The sequence below is a fragment of the Myotis myotis genome, unplaced genomic scaffold (genome assembly GCF_014108235.1).
Source record: "Myotis myotis isolate mMyoMyo1 unplaced genomic scaffold, mMyoMyo1.p scaffold_m19_p_1, whole genome shotgun sequence".
NCBI lineage: Eukaryota > Metazoa > Chordata > Mammalia > Chiroptera > Vespertilionidae > Myotis > Myotis myotis.
The window spans coordinates 86198746-86217486 of record NW_023416313.1 but is presented as its reverse complement, the minus strand read 5'-3'; the positions used below and the strand labels follow the sequence as shown (position 1 = coordinate 86217486).

Here is an 18741-nt window from a genome sequence, read left to right as displayed (position 1 = left end):
TTACCAGGCGTCCGTGGCTTTCCGAGGAATGGCCTGCGCGCTAACCGCCCTGCCCCGCTGCGACCCGGGGTCCAACCCCAGGCTCCAACCCCAGGCTCCGAGGCTGAGAGCCCCCAGCTCCGCGGAGGAAGGCGGTGGCCCGCGCCAGACCACGTGGACGCCGCGCTCCGGCGCTGGAAACCGTCCCCACGGCCTCCGCCAATGAGCTGAGCGGGCCGCGGGGCCCGCCCCGCCTCCGGTGACGTCACTATAACGCCCGGGGAGCGCCGGGAGGCGGGGCCGCCTGGTTTCCGCCCCCAGAGGTCCGGTGGCTGTCGGAGCGTCGCAGTCGCGCCTTTGCGAGTCTGGACGCCGGGGCCGCCTCCGTGTTGCCCGCAGCACCATGGCTTTCGTAACCAGGCAGTTTGTGCGCAGTGTGTCCTCTTCGTCCACGGCCTCAGCCACGGCGAAGAAGATCGTCATCAAGCACGTGGCGGTCATCGGCGGTGGGCTGATGGGCGCCGGCATCGCCCAGGTGAGCCGCCCCCAGGCAGCGCACCCCACTCCTTTGCTGCCCATCTGAGCTGAGAGCGCTGGCGGGCCGCGACTCGGCTGGGTGATCCGCGGAGAGGCCGGGGTCCGCGGGAGACCCGGGAATTGCCACCAGGCTCCTCCCCGGTGTGGTTGAAACGTCTTGCCTCTGGGCCTGTGAGTGGTCATTCCCCAAAGATACAGTGTCTTGGGGCCGAGCCTCAGTTTCCTCGTCTCTAAATTCCACCCGAAGAGGGCTGGGTGGAGCGTGCTCGCGAATGCACTTGGAACTGGCTCCTGCAGAGAGAAGATAGTGTTGTGGGTGCCCAAGGTTGAGACATAACTTGCTTGCTTGCTGCTTGGCTTACACCCGAATTGCTTCCAGAGACCTGCAACTTTGTAGAATTATACGGTCTTTGTAAGAGCAGTTTTCTGCTCTCCTAAAGGATCTCCTTTCAACCTCCCGTGTGTTTCTTTTGCTTGCTGGGTTACAAAGAATAATAATAATCATCACTTTTGTAGCACTTTGTAAAGTTACCTAGTAAGAGCTTGGGAGGCCCTGTTAGTCCACCAAATGCCATGCAAGGCAACTTTGACCTTTGACCTCGTGCCCTCTGTGCTGAGAACTGCAAGTTTTAGGGACCTGGAGAAAGTGGGAGGAGAAGACAGAGGGGATGAGGGCCTCCAGTCTCAATGTCCATCTTCAAGACTGCCATGTTCCAGCCTAACTGTGGCTCAAGGTCAGTTGTGCAATTGATTACCTGGATACTGTGATATTTGCTGCTGCTCCCCCCACCCCCCCAACCCCGTAAATTCCTCATATTGGAGAACCTTGATTCCCATGTCTTAGTTGATTATATATTCTTATCATTTCAGCCCTTTGCACCTTATATTGTTGAAGCAGAGACCATTATCTAATTTTTCTTAGTGGAGTACTCAAATGCAGTGGTTACAGTCATGAAAGAGTTTGTTTTTCAGTGTCCTCCCAGTCAAGTCCACATTTCCATGCTTGCTCTTTAAAAATCATTGACTATTATTATGTATCTTAATTTTCCTCTCCCTGCAAAGTTTTTGCAACATATTAATTTGATTGCATTGTCTCCTAAAATCTGTATTTCATTGACATTTTATCCTTCTAACTTCTTAAAGTTTTCCATTTCTCTCTTCCAAGATAATGTGTTTGGACATACATTTCCCTTTTTATTGTGTGGATGCCTTGGCTGCTAGGTTATGGTGTCCCCTTAATCTGTGTTCTACATGAGATGTGAGGAATAAGTCCCTTTAACCTAAATGTTACAAATATCATACTATATTATAGGATATTCAGGCTTGAGCACACTTGTATTCCCTTGCTCCACCAAAAATCTCCCACAGCTGTGAGAGTGAGATTTGTTGTGGGAAGATATAAAATGGGAAGATATAAAATAATGTATTTGTTTAAAAACAAGACATTAGGGCCGAAACCGGTTTGGCTCAGTGGATAGAGCGTCGGCATGCGGATTGAAAGGTCCCAGGTTCGATTCCGGTCAAGGGCATGTACCTGGGTTGCGGGCACATCCCCAGTAGGAGATGTGCAGGAGGCAGCTGATCGATGTTTCTCTCTCATCGATGTTTCTAACTCTCTATCTCTCTCCCTTCTTCTCTGTAAAAAATCAATAAAAAATATATTTTAAAAAAACACACAAAACAAAACAAAACAAAAAAACAAGACATTAGGGCCTTAAGCCTACCATCTGTCTATATTTATAAAAGCCTAAGTGACCATTACGACCAGTTGACCTCTCAACTGGTCACTATGAGGACGCCCTGACCACCAAGGGCAGATGCTCAACACAGGAGCTGCCCCCTGGTGGTCAGTGCGCTCCCACAGCTAACTTCCCGCAGCCAGCCAACCTCCCTCGGTCCCTCCCGGCTGGCTGGCCCCAATTGGCCCCAGTGGGGACTGGGCAACAAGGCCCCGATTGGCCCCAATTGCCAGCCAGACCAGGGAACCCCACCCGTGCACGAATTTGTGCACTGGGCCTCTAATACCAATATAGGAAACACATCCAGAAACTGTTGTTAATGGTGACTTGAAGACATCAGTGGAAGAGGATTAGAAACTAAGTAGAAAGCATTGTTTCAGGTTGCTCAGCTCTTAGAATGCTGTATCCATTATTGTCCAGAAAAGGGTGTTATGCTGCACAATCATGCCCAGAGGTAGCACCTAAAATTATGGGTACAGTATGGGAGCTTTCATCTCAGAAAGCGGGGAGGAGGTTGACATTGATGGGAACACAGACTTGAATAGTTGGACCAGGGGAGTGAGTGCGTTTTGAAATTTAAGGGGGGTAGGGGGAAGAGCTGTTTATCCCACAGGTTGGAAATACAATGGACTGTCATTCCAAAAGTTGAAATAGTGGACAGCCTTAAGGGTAAGGAGTTCCGTTCTTACAGAACAAGGTTTACAACAGCCTCAGTCACTTTAGATGAAGGCTCTAATCCTGTGGAGGGGAACCATGCTTTCCTGCAGAAATCTCTGTGCTACTCTCAGCCTGTAGGTTGGTTGGTTTCAGCAGTTTAACTGATCCATTTTGCACTCCACCTTCAGGCTTGCAGTTCTAAGCAGTATTGCTTCATTCTTCATGCTCCTTGACCTACAGCTTTTAGTAGAGGGTGAATCTGTTCTACTTATTAAGTGCCACAGAAAAGTAGTTGATGTGTTTGACTGGAGATTGGCTCCAGTTCAGCATGGGAAATTGGATGGCCTATATGCTGGCTCTGCCTCACGTTGGCTGTCTTAACATGGGAAAGTTACTTAACCTCTGTGCTTACTAATCTCTAAACTAGGACTAATACTAGCACTAGCCTCATAGGAGAATCTAGAGGATTGAATGAATTAGCACAAGTTGGGCTCTTAGCACAGTGCCTGGCACCTAGTAAGAGCTCACAAAAGCTTAGCTGCCTTTATGATTATTATCTTCATTGCTTGTCCTTTTGTCCTTCTCCCCTCATACCATCTCACGTAGTTGCTGCTAAGATAGGCCTGTAATGTTTAGATGGAGAATATTGGTTGTGAATCTGTTGCATCTCACTTAATCTTGATGGCAAATGCCAGTTGTCCAGGGACCTCTGAAAAGAGAGAAGGCACTTTTGGTCCTCTCCTATTGTATTGTTAATCCTCATACAGCTTTTTTTTTCTTTTTAATTCTCACCTGAGAATATGCTTAGAGAGAGAGAGAGAAAGAGAGAGAGACACCAATGTGTGAGGGGATGACGTTGAATGATTCTCTCTCATCATCGATGTTTCTGTCTCTCCCTCTCCCTTCCTCTCTAAAATCAATAAAAAACTAACAAACAAAAAAACACAAGCACAAACTAGCATTTAAGGTAGGCTATTAAGTCACATTGAGCTTCACTCTCCTGAACTCTTTCTGAAGTAGCTTTAATTTTAATCAAGGTGTAGTTCTGTTTACAATCTTTTTTGTTTCCTTTTTATTGAATTCATTGGGGTGATACTGGTTAACAAAATTACACAGGTTTCAGGTGCACAATTCTGTAACATCATCATACAATGTATTGTGTGTTCACCACCCCAAGTCAAGTCTCCGTTCACCATTTATCCCTTCTATAACCTCCTCCACCTCCCCATAACCCTTCCCTCCAGCAATCACCACACTGTTGTCTGTGTCAATAATATTTATTTATTTATCATTTTTTCTATAATTCCAGTTTATGCTGAGTAGCATGGAAAAAATTAAACAGATTTTGTGGGAGCCTGACACATTTCTTGAACAGTTAAGCAATTTAAGACAAGTGAGGTCTGTGCTTAATTACAATTGATCAGTGCACAGGTCATTTGTACATATGTATTCTCCAAGGGTGTCTACTTTGCCTGTCATTTGGTTTGTTTGTTTTAAATTTTAAAAATTTGCTTAGGCTGCAGGTTAATATTTAAGTCAGGCTAACTTGTTTTTGCCCATTATACACTTCTGACTTAGTTCTGATTGCCAATTTGTCTTTAGCTGGATACTAGGGCTGGCAAAGCTTACAGCATCAAATGACCCTTGAGTGGGGATCAGGTTGTTTTTTGCTTTATAAAGGAGGAAAAAAAGGGAAGAAAGGTACTAGCTGTGCTTTCCTTCAGTTTATAGAATGAGTTCTTTGTAAGGTTTTCTTGTACATTGCCTTTTTTCATATAGGGAGCCCAGAGAGCTTGTAGCTTTCATTAAGTCACTGGTAAGGAGTCGGTGAGTTCCCTGGGCATGGAATTCCTGAGGCTGGATTTCTCAAGGCCTCAGTACAAACTTCCTTTTAGTGCTCACACTTCTTGGAGGAGGTGAGAAAGTTTGCAAAGTCTTGAAGGGGGTTGGATCTAGGTTCTTCTCACCCAAAACTTTTCTTTCTTTCTTTCTTTTTTTTTTGTTCCCTCTTAAAAAGCAAAAAGTGCACATTTCTTCTGCGGAGAGCTCCTTAGGCTGTTAAACAAAAGAAGGCAGAGGGGAACATTCTCAGCTACAGAGGAACATTTTCCTGACATTTGTGATGCTTGATGAGGACTCAGATGGACCCAAAAGCTTCTCCCAGCCACTGAATTTGTTCACCGTTCTCTTCTCTGCCCCAGCTCTGAATTTTCTGATGCCAAATAGAAGAGGGATCAGAGTTGTTCTGTATTTTGTCTGTTTTGCAGTGAGTTCATCTCTGTTGAAATTTGCTTGAAAACAGTGCAGTGGCCTGGAAGAGGTTTTGGGATCACAGGAGATGGACACAATCTCTTCTTTTGAATGTTCTTATGGAGGGAATATTTTTATTCCCAGGTGTTAACTTCTCCTCAAGGGTATGGGATATGTTTGTCATGACATTCTTCCCTCACTTCCTGTATTGTTGCTCACGTCTTCATTGGGCTGTTCTCTGCTCTTGGTGACATACTGGGACAGTAAACCAGCTCCTGTCAGCGTCTTAGTTCTTGGACTTGGGGAGGGGCTGACAAGCATAAAAAGAATGCCGCGGAATACCTTTGGACATTGTAGAGCAGAAATGACACCTCAGTCAGGTTTGGGGTATTCTCTGCCATGTGCTAGATCCAGCCTCACTGTTACTTGTCCTTGAGTTTCTAATGACCTTTCCTCCCCCTTCTCTCCTCTCCCATATCTGCCTTAGGCACACCCCTCACTGCCCAGCTCTCCTGGAAGATAATGCTGCTGCTCTCTGTTCTGTGTCTCCCCTGGGTTATGCTAATGATGCGGTGGGATAGTTGCTGGTGAGTGGTGGTCCAGTGCTTGAAACTGAGCAGGCTGTGAGGTGCCTGCTGGAGTGTGGATCCCAGCCCTTCCTCTTCTAGCTGTGGGAACCTTGGGCAAGTCATTTCACCCCTCTCTGCCTCTATCCCTCACCTGGGAATTCATATACTTGCTTTCACAATGTGATGACAGTTAAATGAGCTAAGTGCTCAGAGTCATACTAGTGTGTTCAATGGTAATTGTTCAATAAATGCTTTTATATAGCTCCCTCAGATCTAATCTGGTGTTGACTTCTCTTATTTTAGATTCTTTTAACTATCTTGGAAGGTATTTGATAAGAAGATATGGGGAGATCCAACAATTCTAAAGGTTTTTAAGACTATGTGGATTGTCGAGAAAAAATCTTAGTGCTCCATATAGACATTTTTGGGTATTACAGTGACTTCATAAAAGCATTTACAACAGAGCCTGGAACTTTAAAAATTCTACAAATGTAACACTTTATTCCATTCAAAGTAATGTGACCATTATAATAATCACTCCTGCAGAGATGGTATTGGGGTCAAGGGTCAGAGGCAGAGCTGGGGCTGGGACTCTGGTCTCTCAACTCCTGTTCTGCGGGCTAGAGATCCCAGAGGCTGAGATAACCACAGCTGTGCCTGCACCTCTGGCCTCTGCTTTCTTATGGGGAGATGTGGCCTCTGCGGACAAGGGGATCCTTCGTGGCTATCTGGAATCAACAGATACCAGCTAGACTCGAAGTTAGGTCATCTCCATTGGGGATGCAGGGATGCTCTGCTGCCATCTTTCTGCCAGTAGACTCCAAGTCAGTTACCAAAACTCAGTTCATCATGTTCCCTCTAACTTCTCCAGAGAGTGTCCTCCTCTTATCAGTACCATTGTTGTTCTTCCAGCCACATGCACTCTGAAGATAGGGTCGTGGTCAGATAGGGTTGAGTGTTGACCTATGACCCACACTGAAAAAGATTGTGAGGCTCTCCTCCATGAGGAGGGTCTCCCCTGGGCTCTCCTTTGTGATTTCTGGACCAGGCATTGTTACCTGGATTCTTGTGGGAGCCTCTTAATTAGTCCTTTCACTAAAACTCCACTCACCCTAACAAACATTGCATATTAATCGTCCTAGAGAGCAGTTTGTATTCACAGCTCTCTTCTCTACCCAGAAAGTTTCCATCATGGCAGCATCTTTCAGATATTCTTAAATATAACTAAGACTTGATTGATGCCATCAACATGTCCTATTATCCCTTTTTTTCCAGAATTTGTGGGAGAGTCCTGGAAGAGAAGTTATTTTCTCTACTTTATCAAACCCAGATGCTTATTGAATTTTTTGAAAAAATATGTATTTAGCCCGGGCTGGTTTGGCTCAGTGGTTGGAGTGTCGGCCCGTGCACTGGAGGGTCATAGGTTCGATTCCTGGTCAAGGACACGTTCCTGAGTTGCAGATTCCCAGTCCCGGTCAGTCAAGGCACATTATCTTGGCTTTTTAGAAATACTTTTTGAAATATAAAAATCTAAGTTTTTATAAATAGGCCAGCCAATGAATTCAACTGTTTTAAGAATAAGCTAGCTGGCTCTAGTGGTAAATGGTGGTTGAAAGCCTCAACAGAATGCCTTTTTCTGATTGTTCAAGTTGGTGAAGATAACTCGTGATGATGGCAGAGTTCATGGTATTACACAGACAGGGATAATTATAAACCCAGAATTGCCAGCTCTGAGAGATGTACCTGATTTATGGCTTCTCTCCCTAGATTAAATCATGAGAACCCAAAGCCAGGCCTTGTTGGCAAGGCACAGGAGCCTCGGGCACAGCCAGCGTGGGCAGCACTGATTACATGTACTTATTCTGGGGATCAGGAGGCAGTTGGAACTCCACTGTTCTTACAAATTCACCATTCAGCCTGGCCCGCATGGCTCAGTGGTTCAGCGTTGACCTATGACCCAGGAGGTCACGGTTTGATTCCCAATCAGGGTACATGCCTGGGTTGCAGGCTTCATCCCCAGTGTGGGACATGCAGGAGACAGCCAATCAGTGATTCTCTGACATCATTGATGTTTCTGTCTTTATCACCCTCTCCCTTACTCTCTGAAATCAATAAAAATATATATTTTTAAAAATTCACCATTCAGGCTATGCTTCAGAGAAGCTGCTTCCAATCTGGTGATATGTTTGCTTCTGCTGGGCGTGTTTACTTGGCCCTGGGGCTAGAGTACTCTGGCTTTGACAAGTGTGCTATTCACTGGGCCTATTTTTACAGCTCTGAAGCACCCTTGTCTAAAAATATTTCTCTCTGGCTAAGCATGTCTTCCACCGAGGCTAGAGAAGTCATGGAGCTGAGGACATAACCTTCAAATAAAATTGTTTACATTGCAGGATTGCTTGTCTCGAGGACTTACAGTGTGTAGGTCACTATCATAGAGAACAAGAGTTCTCAATGGATTGATTTAAATCATGGTCACTCAAAGTGCCAGCAAGAGTCTTCCTTACTTATTGTAAAAATAACATGTTTATGGGACCAGGAAAAGAGTCCTGTTAACTTTTTGTGGTCCTCTCTTCCACTGCCTTCTCATTCTCGGAAAGTTGGAATAAATCAGGTGGCACTGTTGCGTAATTCAGGAATGAGTACAGAATCCTTGCATCCAGGACACATGAAATTCATTCCTAAATAAGAACCCTCAAGAAAATATGTTCAGAGAAAAAACTAAGATGGCGGCATAGATAAACACCGGGAAATTTCTGCTTCCCACAACAATCGATAAATGCATCAGAAACACAAGGTGGACATCATCCAGCGCTACAGGAGGGCTGGCTGAGTGTAAATTCTACAACTAGAAGGAGAGAAAAGCACACTGCGAGCGGGAGGAGCTGCGGAGGTGGCGTGCAGAGGTACGGGGGCTCGCGCGCGGAAAGGGTCTGGCACCTGAGGACGCGGCTGTCTTTTTGAATCCGGAGGGAGACACAAGCTCCCGACGGCTCTGAAATCCGGTTCCGGGAAGTCTCTGGGGACCCAGGGCTCATACGGGGAAATACTGGACTGTCTGGCAGCGGGCGAGCTTGAGAGCAGCTTTTCCTCAGAGGTGCTTGCAGCCGTTGCCGGGACACTGGGACTCACGACTCCTTAGGGCAGGGCTGAGGCTCCGCCATAGCTGCTTTCTCAGCCCTTTGATTCCTTGAGACCCCACCCCGCCCAGGCTGCGGCAGAGGCTTTTGCATATGAATGCCCCGGCCATTTGCAACCTGTAATTACCTAACCGCAGCCGGGCCAGATAGACTCAGAGCTTCCAAGACAAGGCCCAGGCCCCACAGCGGCTTGCATTGCTACACAGCTGAGCATCATCAGGGCAGCTGATTCTCGCTGCCAATTGCCCTGGAGGTCAATTCCTCCCAGTGATCCTACAACAACCAAGGCATAGCTACAACAAGACTGTGCACAAAGCCCACGAGGGGGTGCACCAAGAGTGTCCACCCCAGGTAACTGGGGAGGCTGAGCTACTGGGCCCTACAGGACACCTAGCACACAAAGCCACTCTATCAACACAGGGAAGCAACCAAAATGCGGAGACAAAGAAACAGGTCACAAATGGCAGAAATGGAGGAAAGCAAACGATTGGATATAGAGTTTAAGGCCACGGTTATAAGGTTTTTCAAGAATTTTATGGAAACCGCCGATAAATTTAATGAATCCCTCAATAAGTATAGGGAGACCATGGAGGACATGAAAAAGGACCAACTAGAAATTAAGCATACACTGACTGAAATAAAGAATAATTTACAGAGATCCAGCAGCAGAAAAGAGGATCCCAAGAATCAAGTCAAAGATTTGAAATACAAAGAAACAAAAAATACCCAACCGAAAAAGAAAAAAGAAAAGAGATTCCAAAAATATGAAGATAGTGTAAGGAACCTCTGGGACAACTTCAAGCGTACCAACATCAGAATTATAGGGGTACCAGAAGGAGAGAGAGGGCAAGATATTGAAAACCTATTTGAAGAAATAATGACAGAAAACTTCCCCTACCTGGTGAAAGAAATGGACTTACAAGTCCAGGAAGCGCAGAGAACCCCAAACAAAAGGAATCCAAGGAGGACCACACCAAGACACATCATAATTAAAATGCCAAGAGCAAAAGATAAAGAGAGAATCTTAAAAGCAGCAAGAGAAAGACAGTCAGTTACCTACAAGGGAGTACCCATACGACTGTCAGCTGATTTCTCAACAGAAACCATGCAGGCCAGAAGAGAGTGGCAAGAAATATTCAAAGTGATGAATAGCAAGAACCTGCAACCAAGATTACTTTATCCAGCAAAGCTATCATTCAGAATAGAAGGTCAGATAAAGAGCTTCACGGATAAGAAAAAGCTAAAGGAGTTCATCACCACCAAACCAGCATTATATGAAATGCTGAAAGGTATTCTTTAAGAAGAGGAAGAAGAAAAAGGAACTCTTACCATTTGCCACAGCATGGATGGAACTTGAGAGCGGATAAATACCACAGGATCTCACTCATTTGTGGAATATAATGAACAACATAAGCTGATGAACAAGGACTGATCCAGAGACGGAGAGGCATTGATTGGACTGTCGGGACTTGGAGGGAAGGTAGGGGAGGGTGGGGGTAAGGGGGAAAGATCAACCAAAGGACTTATATGCAAGCATATAGGCCTAACCAATGGACATGGACAACGGGGGGGTGAGGGCATGAGCGGGGGTGGGGGGCGTGGGGGGGTAGAGGGTAACGTGGGGACAAGGACACATATGTAATATCTTAATCAATAAAAATATATTAAAAAAAAAAAAAAAAAAAAAAAAAAAAAGAAAATATGTTCACATTGTGAGGGGAGGCCCTCAGTTACTCTGATGAAAACAGCCCTGGATCGTCAAAAGATCTAGTCTCACGTTGGCTTTTCCACCAGATACATTTGTTGTCATCATTTCCTGAGGGCCTATCACTGCCAGGCGTGGTCTAGGTACTCAGCAGACCAAGATGAATGACATTTAGTCAGGAGCCTGAAGTAAAAGAGTAGGGGAGATGGCACTTAAGCAAGCGATCGTACGCATTATGATGGGTGCAGTGGTAAGGTTATGTGGGGGTATTATAGGAGCATGAGGCACACAGAGCCTGGGCTAGGAGGACCTTGGAGTAAGGAAGCTTAGTATCTAGGGGTGATACTCAGGCATATTTAATGAGGTGAAGTTGAGGAGAAGGTGTAGACAGTGCAAAGGCCTGGAGGTGAGAGGCGTAGCAGATGCAGGGAGCTACAGGCCTTGTGGTGGTGGAGTGCCAGGCAACAGTGAATACTGTATCTGGAAAGGAGGAGGATCCCCATCCTGGAGGGCCTTGCACGTCAGGTGTAGGAACGTAAGTTTTATTCTGTGGTCACAGGGAGCCTATGAAGAGTTTGATGGAGTAAGCAATCTAGACAGAACTACCTTCTACAGAATTACATTTAGGTGGCACACTAGTGCCTGCATGTGATCTTAGGTTAATAATTTTCTGCCTTAGTTTATGTTTTTTTTTTCCTTAGTAAAATGAAGGTATTGTGTTAAATCAGATCAGTGGTCTTTGTTTTTTGATTGTGGTAAAATACATACATAATATAAAATTTATCATTGTAACCATTTAAAAATATACAGTTCAGTGGCATTTAAGTACATGCACGTTCTTGGAAAGCCATCGTGATCATCCATCTCCAGAACTCTCTTCATTTCGCAAAACCAAAACTCCATACCCATTAAACAACTCCCTATCTCTCCTCTCCCAGTCCCTGGCAAACACTGCTTCACCTTCTGTCTCTATGAATTTGTCTCTTCTGAGTACTTCACGTAAGTGGAATCATACAGTATTTTCTGACTGACCTGTTTCACCTAATTTAATACCCTAACGGTTTATCTGTGTTGTAGCATGTAGCAATAATTTCCTTCCTTTTTAAAAATTTAGATATAATTGTCAATATAACATATTAGTTACAGGTGTTCAACATAATCCTCCTATCTAATAAAAGAGAAAGATGGTAATTGGCGTACGACTGCTACCCTTCCCATTGGCTAATCAGGGAGATATGCAAATTAACTGACAGCCAAGATGGCGGCCGGCAGCCAGGCAGCTGATGCGAACAGGGAGGCTTGCTTGCTTCAGTGACAGAGGACTCCAACGTTCCCCACCTGACTTGCCGGCCTCTCAGCTGCAACTCTAAGCAACTATGTTGCAAATATAGAAGCTAAAAAAACCCCAGAAACCTGCTTTACTCAGCCGGGCTTCAGCCAGCCGGACCGCAACATTGTATCAAATACAGATGGTAAACAAAGGCCAGAAACCTGTTTTCAGCAGCCGAGGCCTCAGAGCTAAAGCTGGCCCAGAATAAAAAAAGAAAAAAAAGAAAAAAAGGAGCGGTTGGGAGCTTCAGTCACCCGTCAGCCTGAAAACAGCCCTCAGCTCCTCACCCAGACTGGCCAGGCACCCCAGTGGGGACCCCCACCCTGAAGGGTGTGTGACCAGCTGCAAACAGCCATCATCCCCTCACCCAGGCTGGCCAGGCACCCCAGTGGGGACCTCCACCCTGATCCAGTACACCCTTCAGGGCAAACCAGCCAGCCCCACCCATGCACCAGGCCTCTATCCTATATAGTCAAAGGGTAATATGCCTCCCAGCACCGGGATCAGCGGAGCCGTGAGGCCTCCCGGCACCAGGATGAGTGTGACAGGGGGCAGCGCCCTAACCCCCTGATCGGCCCTGCTCTGTGGGTGATAGAGGGCGGCGCCCCAACCCCCTGATCCACCCTGCTCTGTGCATGACAGGGAGCGGCGCCCCAACTCCCCAATCGGCCCTGCTCTGAGCCCGACCAGGGGCTGCACCTAGGGATTGGGCCTGCCCTCTGCCACCCGGGAGCAGGCCTAAGCCAGCAGGTCGTTATCTCCCGAGGGGTCCCAAACTGCGAGAGGGCACAGGCCGGGCTGAGGGACCCCCTCTCCCCTCCGAGTGCACAAATTTTTGTGCACCAGGCCTCTAGTGATTCCATATTTGTATAAATTGAGAAGTGATCATCATAATGTCTAGTTAATATCTGTCACCATATGTAGTTATAATTTTTTTCTTGTGATGAAATCTTTTAAAATCTACTTTCTTAGCAACTTTCAAATATACAATATAGTATTATTAACTATATAGCTGGGAGTTTGTACTTTTTAACCCCCTTCGTTGCCCACTCCGTTGTCTCTGGCATCCACAAATCTGTTCTCTGTATCCATGAGCTCAGTTTGTTTGTTTTTAGATTCCACATATAAGTGAGATCTTATGGTATTTGTCTTTCTTTATCTGACTTATTTCATTTAGTATAAATGAAGCTGTCAAGGTCCATCAGTGTTACAATGGCAAGATTTACTCCTCTTTTATGTCTGAAAATATTTCTCTCTCTCTCTCTCTCTCTCTCTCTCTCTCTCTCTCTCCCTCCCTCTGTGTGTGTGTGTGTACACATACATATACACCACATTTCATTTATCCATTCATCCATCAGTGGACACTGAGGTTGCTTCCATAGCTTCCATATCTTGGGTATTGTAAATGGTGCTGCAATGAACAGAGAGATACATGTATCTTTGTGAGTTAGTGCTCTCATTTTTTTTTAAAGTAGAATTGCTGGATTATGTAGTAGTTCTATTTTTAATTTTTTGAGAAACTGTCATACTGTTTTTCATGGTAGCTGCACCAATCTGCATTCCTTTCACCAGTGCATAAGGGTTCTCTTTTCTCCACATCCTCTTCAACACTTATTTTTTGACTCTTTTTTTTTTTTAAGGTGTTGTCTCGTTGTTTAGATTTGCATTTCCCCAAGGATTAGTGATATAGAGGACCTTTTCTTGTACCTCTTGGCCACCTGTATGTCTTACTTGGAAAAATAACTATTTAGTTCCTCTGCCCATTTTTAAATTAGATTTATTTATTTACTTATTTTTGCTGTTGAGTTGTATGAGTGCTTTTTATGTCTTGGATATTAACCTCTTATCAGATATATGATTTGCAAATATTCAGTATGTTGCCTTTTCATTTTGTTGGTTTCCTTGGCTGTGCAGAAGTGTTTTAGTTTGATACAATCCCACTTGTTTATTTTAGTTTTTGTTGCCTTTGCTTTTGGTGTCAAATCCAAAAAAATCATCACTAAGACCTATGTCCAGGAGCTTGTCTCCTATGTTTATTTCTAGGAGTTTAGTGACTTCAGGTCTTATATTCAAATTTTTGATCCAATTTGAGTTAACTTTTGTGCACGGTGTAATATAGTGGTCCAGTTGCATTCTATTGTATGCGACTGTCTAGCTTCCTGGACACCATTTGTTGAAGAGACTGTTCTTTCCCCATTGTATATTCTTGGCTGCTTTATCATAAATTACTTGACCATATATGTGTGGGTTTATTTTTGGGCTCTATATCTGTTCCATTGATCTTTGTCTCTGTTTTTCTGCCAGTAGCATACTGTTTTGATTACTATAGTTTTGTAATATAGTTTGAAATCAGGGCACATAATGTCTCCAGCTTTGTTCTTTCTCAGGATTGGTTTGGCTCTTTGAGGTCTTTCATGGTTCCATCCAAATTTTAGGATTGTTTGTTCTATTTCTGTAAAAAATTCCATTGGAATTTTTATAGGGATTGCTTGAACCTGTAGATAACTTTGGGTAGTATGGATATTTTAACAGTATTAATTTTTTCAGTCCATGAGAATATCTTTCCACTTATTTGTGTCGTCTTCAGTTTCTCTCACCATGTCTTAGAGTTTTCGTATAAGATGTTTTATAGTGTAAGTCTAGTTAATATCTGTCACCATATGTAGTTATAATTTTTTATAATTTTACCTCCTTGGTTAAGTTTATTCCTAGGCATTTTATTCTTTTTGATGTAATTATAAGTAGAATTGTTTTCATAGTTTCTCTTCCTGCTAGTTTGTTATTAGTATACTAATACTAATTTCCGGTGCATGAAATTTGTGCCAAGGGTGGGGGTGAGGGGAGCAGTCCCTCAGCATGGCCTGCACCCTCTCCATTCTGGGACCCCTTGGGGGATGTCCACAGGGATCGGGCCTAAACCAGCAGTCGGACATTCCTATAGCAATCTGGGACTACTGACTCCTAACTGCTCGCCTGCCTGCCTGATCGCCCCTAACCACCTCTGCCTCAGACCCCCACCCGGGACCCAGGATTCCCTCCTCCGGTCAGCTGCAGGCACCCGGGACCCGGGCTTCCCTCCCTCTGGCCGGCCACAGGCACCCAGGATCCAGGCCGGCTTTGCCCAGGCCAGCTGTAGATGCCCGGGACCATGGGGCAGGCAGCTTTTCTCTGTATCCGGGGCCGAAGGCGCTGGTGCCCAGACCGCGGGGTGGGCAGCTTTTCTCCGCCTCCCAGGCAGCAGGCTTTTCTCCGTCTCCCAGGCCGCAGGCGCTGGTGCCTATGACCGCAGGGCAGGCGGCTTTGCCCGGGCCTGGCTTTGTCAGGAAGGACGTCCAGAAGATCGTTCAGAAGACATCCGGTCTAATTAGCATACTACCCTTTTAATAGTATAGATTAGAAATTTTTGTATATTGATTTGTATCCTGAAATTTTATATTTTTTTCCCTTTATTAAAAAAATATTTTTATATTGATTTTAGAGAGAAAGGAAGGGAGAGGAAGAGAGAGAAACATCAATGATGAAAGAGAATCATTGATCAGATGCCTCCTGCACACCCCCAATGAGAATTGAGCCCCCAACCTCAGTATGTGCCCGGACCGGGAATCGAACCTCTTGGTGCATGGGTCAGTGCTGAACTACTGAGCCGTGCTGACTGGACTCTTTGTTCCTTTTTTAGGGTATAATATTCCATTGGAATGTTTTTAATGCAATGATATTTCATTGCATGTATACACCACATTTTATTTAGCCATTCATCACTGATGGATACTTGGGTTGCTTCTACCTTTGGTGTTGTGAATAATGCTGCTATGAACATGGGTGTACAAATACCTATCAGAGAGGCCTTACTTTTCGGTATATACCCAGAAGTGGGATTTATGAATCCTATGGTAATTTTTTAAATTTTTTGAGGAATTACTATACTGTATCCCATTGTGGCTGCACCATTTTACATTTCTATCAGCAGTGCACAAGGGTTTCAGTTTTTTCCACATCCTTGCCAACACTTATTTCCTATTTTTTTGTAATAGCCATCCTAGTGGGTGTGAATAGATCAGAGGTTTTTATACTATGTTTTAATGGACTTTAAGGATTCCATGAATTTCCTTGGTGGTTCCAAACTCCCCTTCCCTGATCTCTGTTTTACATGTTGTTTTCTGTTTGCATTCCTATGAAGAGGATTTTCTGGCTAAAAAAGTTTGGAAAGCCACCACACTGAATGATCTCTAGGGTATCTTCCTGCTGGAAAAGTTGATGGTTTTGATGATCTGTAACTAATAAACATGAACAATAAATGCTGTTGCCCATCTCTGACATTGCAGTAGGTGAGAATCAAAGGTGCCTCAGTGTCCTCAGTGTGAGAGAGAAGAAACCTGTGTTGGAGGGAGTGAACTTAAGTGACCGTGGCTACTCCATGACCTGGTTCACACATGTGCCCTGAGAGAGGGACACAAACACAGGGTCAGCATGCCTCTGGCCTTGTCCACAGCCCCTTTGATAAAAGGTTTGGGACATAATCTCATGCTGGAGGGAACTAAGCATTAGTCCGGTTTTGAAGACACAGGGGTGGTCATACTGCTCAGTAGTTGGCTCCAGTTTCCTCTTTGCCTGGCATCTCAACCAACTGGGCCAAAAATTGGTTAATCTGCTCACCAAAATAACAGAGACTTTTGTACCCCCCCCCCCACACACACTTCATAATTGTCTAAAGACTTCGGTTATTAACTTTTTTCTTTCCTTTCAAACTAATAATATGGTTTTTCATAAATCTAAAATAACTTGAAGGGTATGTAAAATTTGTTATAGTTTCGAGCAATAAAACCAGTCATGATTCCTTAAGAACTTACTCCTAAAATAATTTACACATTGAGTTTTTAAAAAATAGGTCTATTATTCATGTATTCTTTTCATGAATATTAAGTGTCTCCCATGTGCTAGACACTGGGCTGGGTGACAGGTAAAATGTGATTGCTGCTCCCGAGGAGCTCACTGTTCAGAGAAAGAAATATAAATATGACCAACCGACTGTAATAAAGGCACAGGTTGCCTACCTGTCATATCTGGGATGTTACATGGTACAGATGAAAGTTTTGGTGGTTTAAAACTTTAGGTAAGGCTTTTAAACACTTATGACATATAGTAATGAAAAGGGGAGATTAAAAAGTATATGTAACCTGGCCGGCGTGGCTCAGAGTTTGAGCATCAACCTATGAACCAGGCAGTCATGGGTTGATTCCTGGTCAGGGCACATGCCTGGGGTGTGGGCTCAGTCCCCAGTAGAGGGCATGCAGGAGACAGCCAGCCAATGATTCTCTCTCATCATTGATGTTTCTATCTCTCTCCCTCTCCCTTCCTCTCTGAAACGAATAAAAATATATATTTTAAAAAGTATATGTACAAAAAGACGTATGTATATATTGTACTATATATGTGTATATGACGTTCATATTTACTGGAAATTCTGGTGGGCTGCAGGTAGTGGCGTGCCAGAACCACACTACATTGGTGTTTGTGGCAACAGCAACTTCAGACTCTGAAGTGGATGATGCAGCAGCTGTTTTAGAAAGGTCTCCAGGTATTATCTTGAGTTCATCATCAAAAGTTGATGTTGCTAAACTTTTCCATCTTTCCTCCTTAATGCCTGGAATTTCTCCTACATACTGGTTGGTTAGTGACCTCTTTGCTGTGATTTTTTTTTAAATCCTCACCGGAGGATTTTTTTCCACTGATTTTCTAGAGAGAGTGAAGGGAGGGAGGTGGGGGAGAGAGAAACATTGACGTGAAAGAGACACATCGATTGGTTGCCTCCTACTCCCACCGACTGGGCCAGTGATTGAACCTGCAACCGAGGCACTTGCCCTTGGCCAGGAATCGAACCCATGTGCCTTGGGTCCGTGGGCCAACGCTCTAACCACTGAGAAAACCGGCCAGGGCAGATTTTTGGGAGTTTTCATAAAATAGCTTTTGTGTTACCATCCTAGGGGTTGGGCCACCATTATTACACAATTGAGTGGCCTTTGGTGGCTCACACCAGCTTCATACCCTGTTATTTATTTTCTTTCAGTATTTGAAGGCCTGTATGAAAGATCTGCTATATCTGTAAATCAGTGGAAGCACAAGAGGAAGTGACATCTTCTCCCAGAGGTTAAGAGAGGTTTCACTGAGGCAGAGATAGCCTGCGTTGGCATATGAAGGATGAGTTGGAGTCCCCAGGCAGCTCCTGGTGGTGGGAGTCGCTTAGGCAGGGGCCCGGAGCCATGAACTAGCAGGGAAGGGGAAGCCTGGTGTGGCTGGAGAAGAGTACAGGCTCAGGTTACTACTCTGCAGCGTTAGGTAGTTAGTAGTTATTTATTAGACAACCATCATGTGCAAGGCATGTGATACATATTAGGGGCTATAAAGACCAAATCAATTTCTGCCATTGCAGGATTTTAAATCTAAGAGCAGATATTGTTACACAAAGATCCAAATGACCCAGTTTACTTTGGTATAAAGTAGCATAATAAGAGCAATAAAAATCTAGCTCTGAAGTTTCAAAAAGAGGAAAGAGTACATTCGTTGGGGGAGGGGGGGAAGCTTCAATGGGGCGTGTAGCGTTTGAAATGGGCCTTGAATAATGAATAGAGTTTCTTTGGACAGTAAGGGTGAAGTTAAAGGAAACGTTTTTGTTCAGTCAGATTATGCCCCTCAAAAAAGTGGTACCCATCAATGAAAGTCAAGAAGAACTGGTTTCAGGATCGAGATGATGACTGTAGCTTAGGACAGAAGATGCTGGTTTCAGTATAGTTGGAATTATGAGGATGATTCCAGAAGGAAAAGATATAGAGACAGATGAAAA

General features: G+C 44.6%; 1 protein-coding gene and 1 long non-coding RNA gene across 2 annotated transcripts in view; both read left to right on the top strand.

The window, feature by feature from the left end:
- The first annotated feature begins 287 nt into the window (after nucleotides 1-287).
- HADH (hydroxyacyl-CoA dehydrogenase) overlaps nucleotides 288-18741 on the top strand; it is a 57414-nt gene continuing 38960 nt past the window's right edge. The window contains exon 1 of the mRNA XM_036343698.1: nucleotides 288-514. Coding sequence (XP_036199591.1) covers nucleotides 383-514 — 132 coding nt within the window. The 5' untranslated portion in view covers nucleotides 288-382. The remainder of the gene's footprint in view (nucleotides 515-18741) is intronic.
- On the top strand, nucleotides 4121-6003 carry LOC118673168. Its single transcript, XR_004973327.1, has 2 exons — nucleotides 4121-5178; nucleotides 5650-6003. It is a non-coding gene; the product is annotated as an uncharacterized LOC118673168 (long non-coding RNA).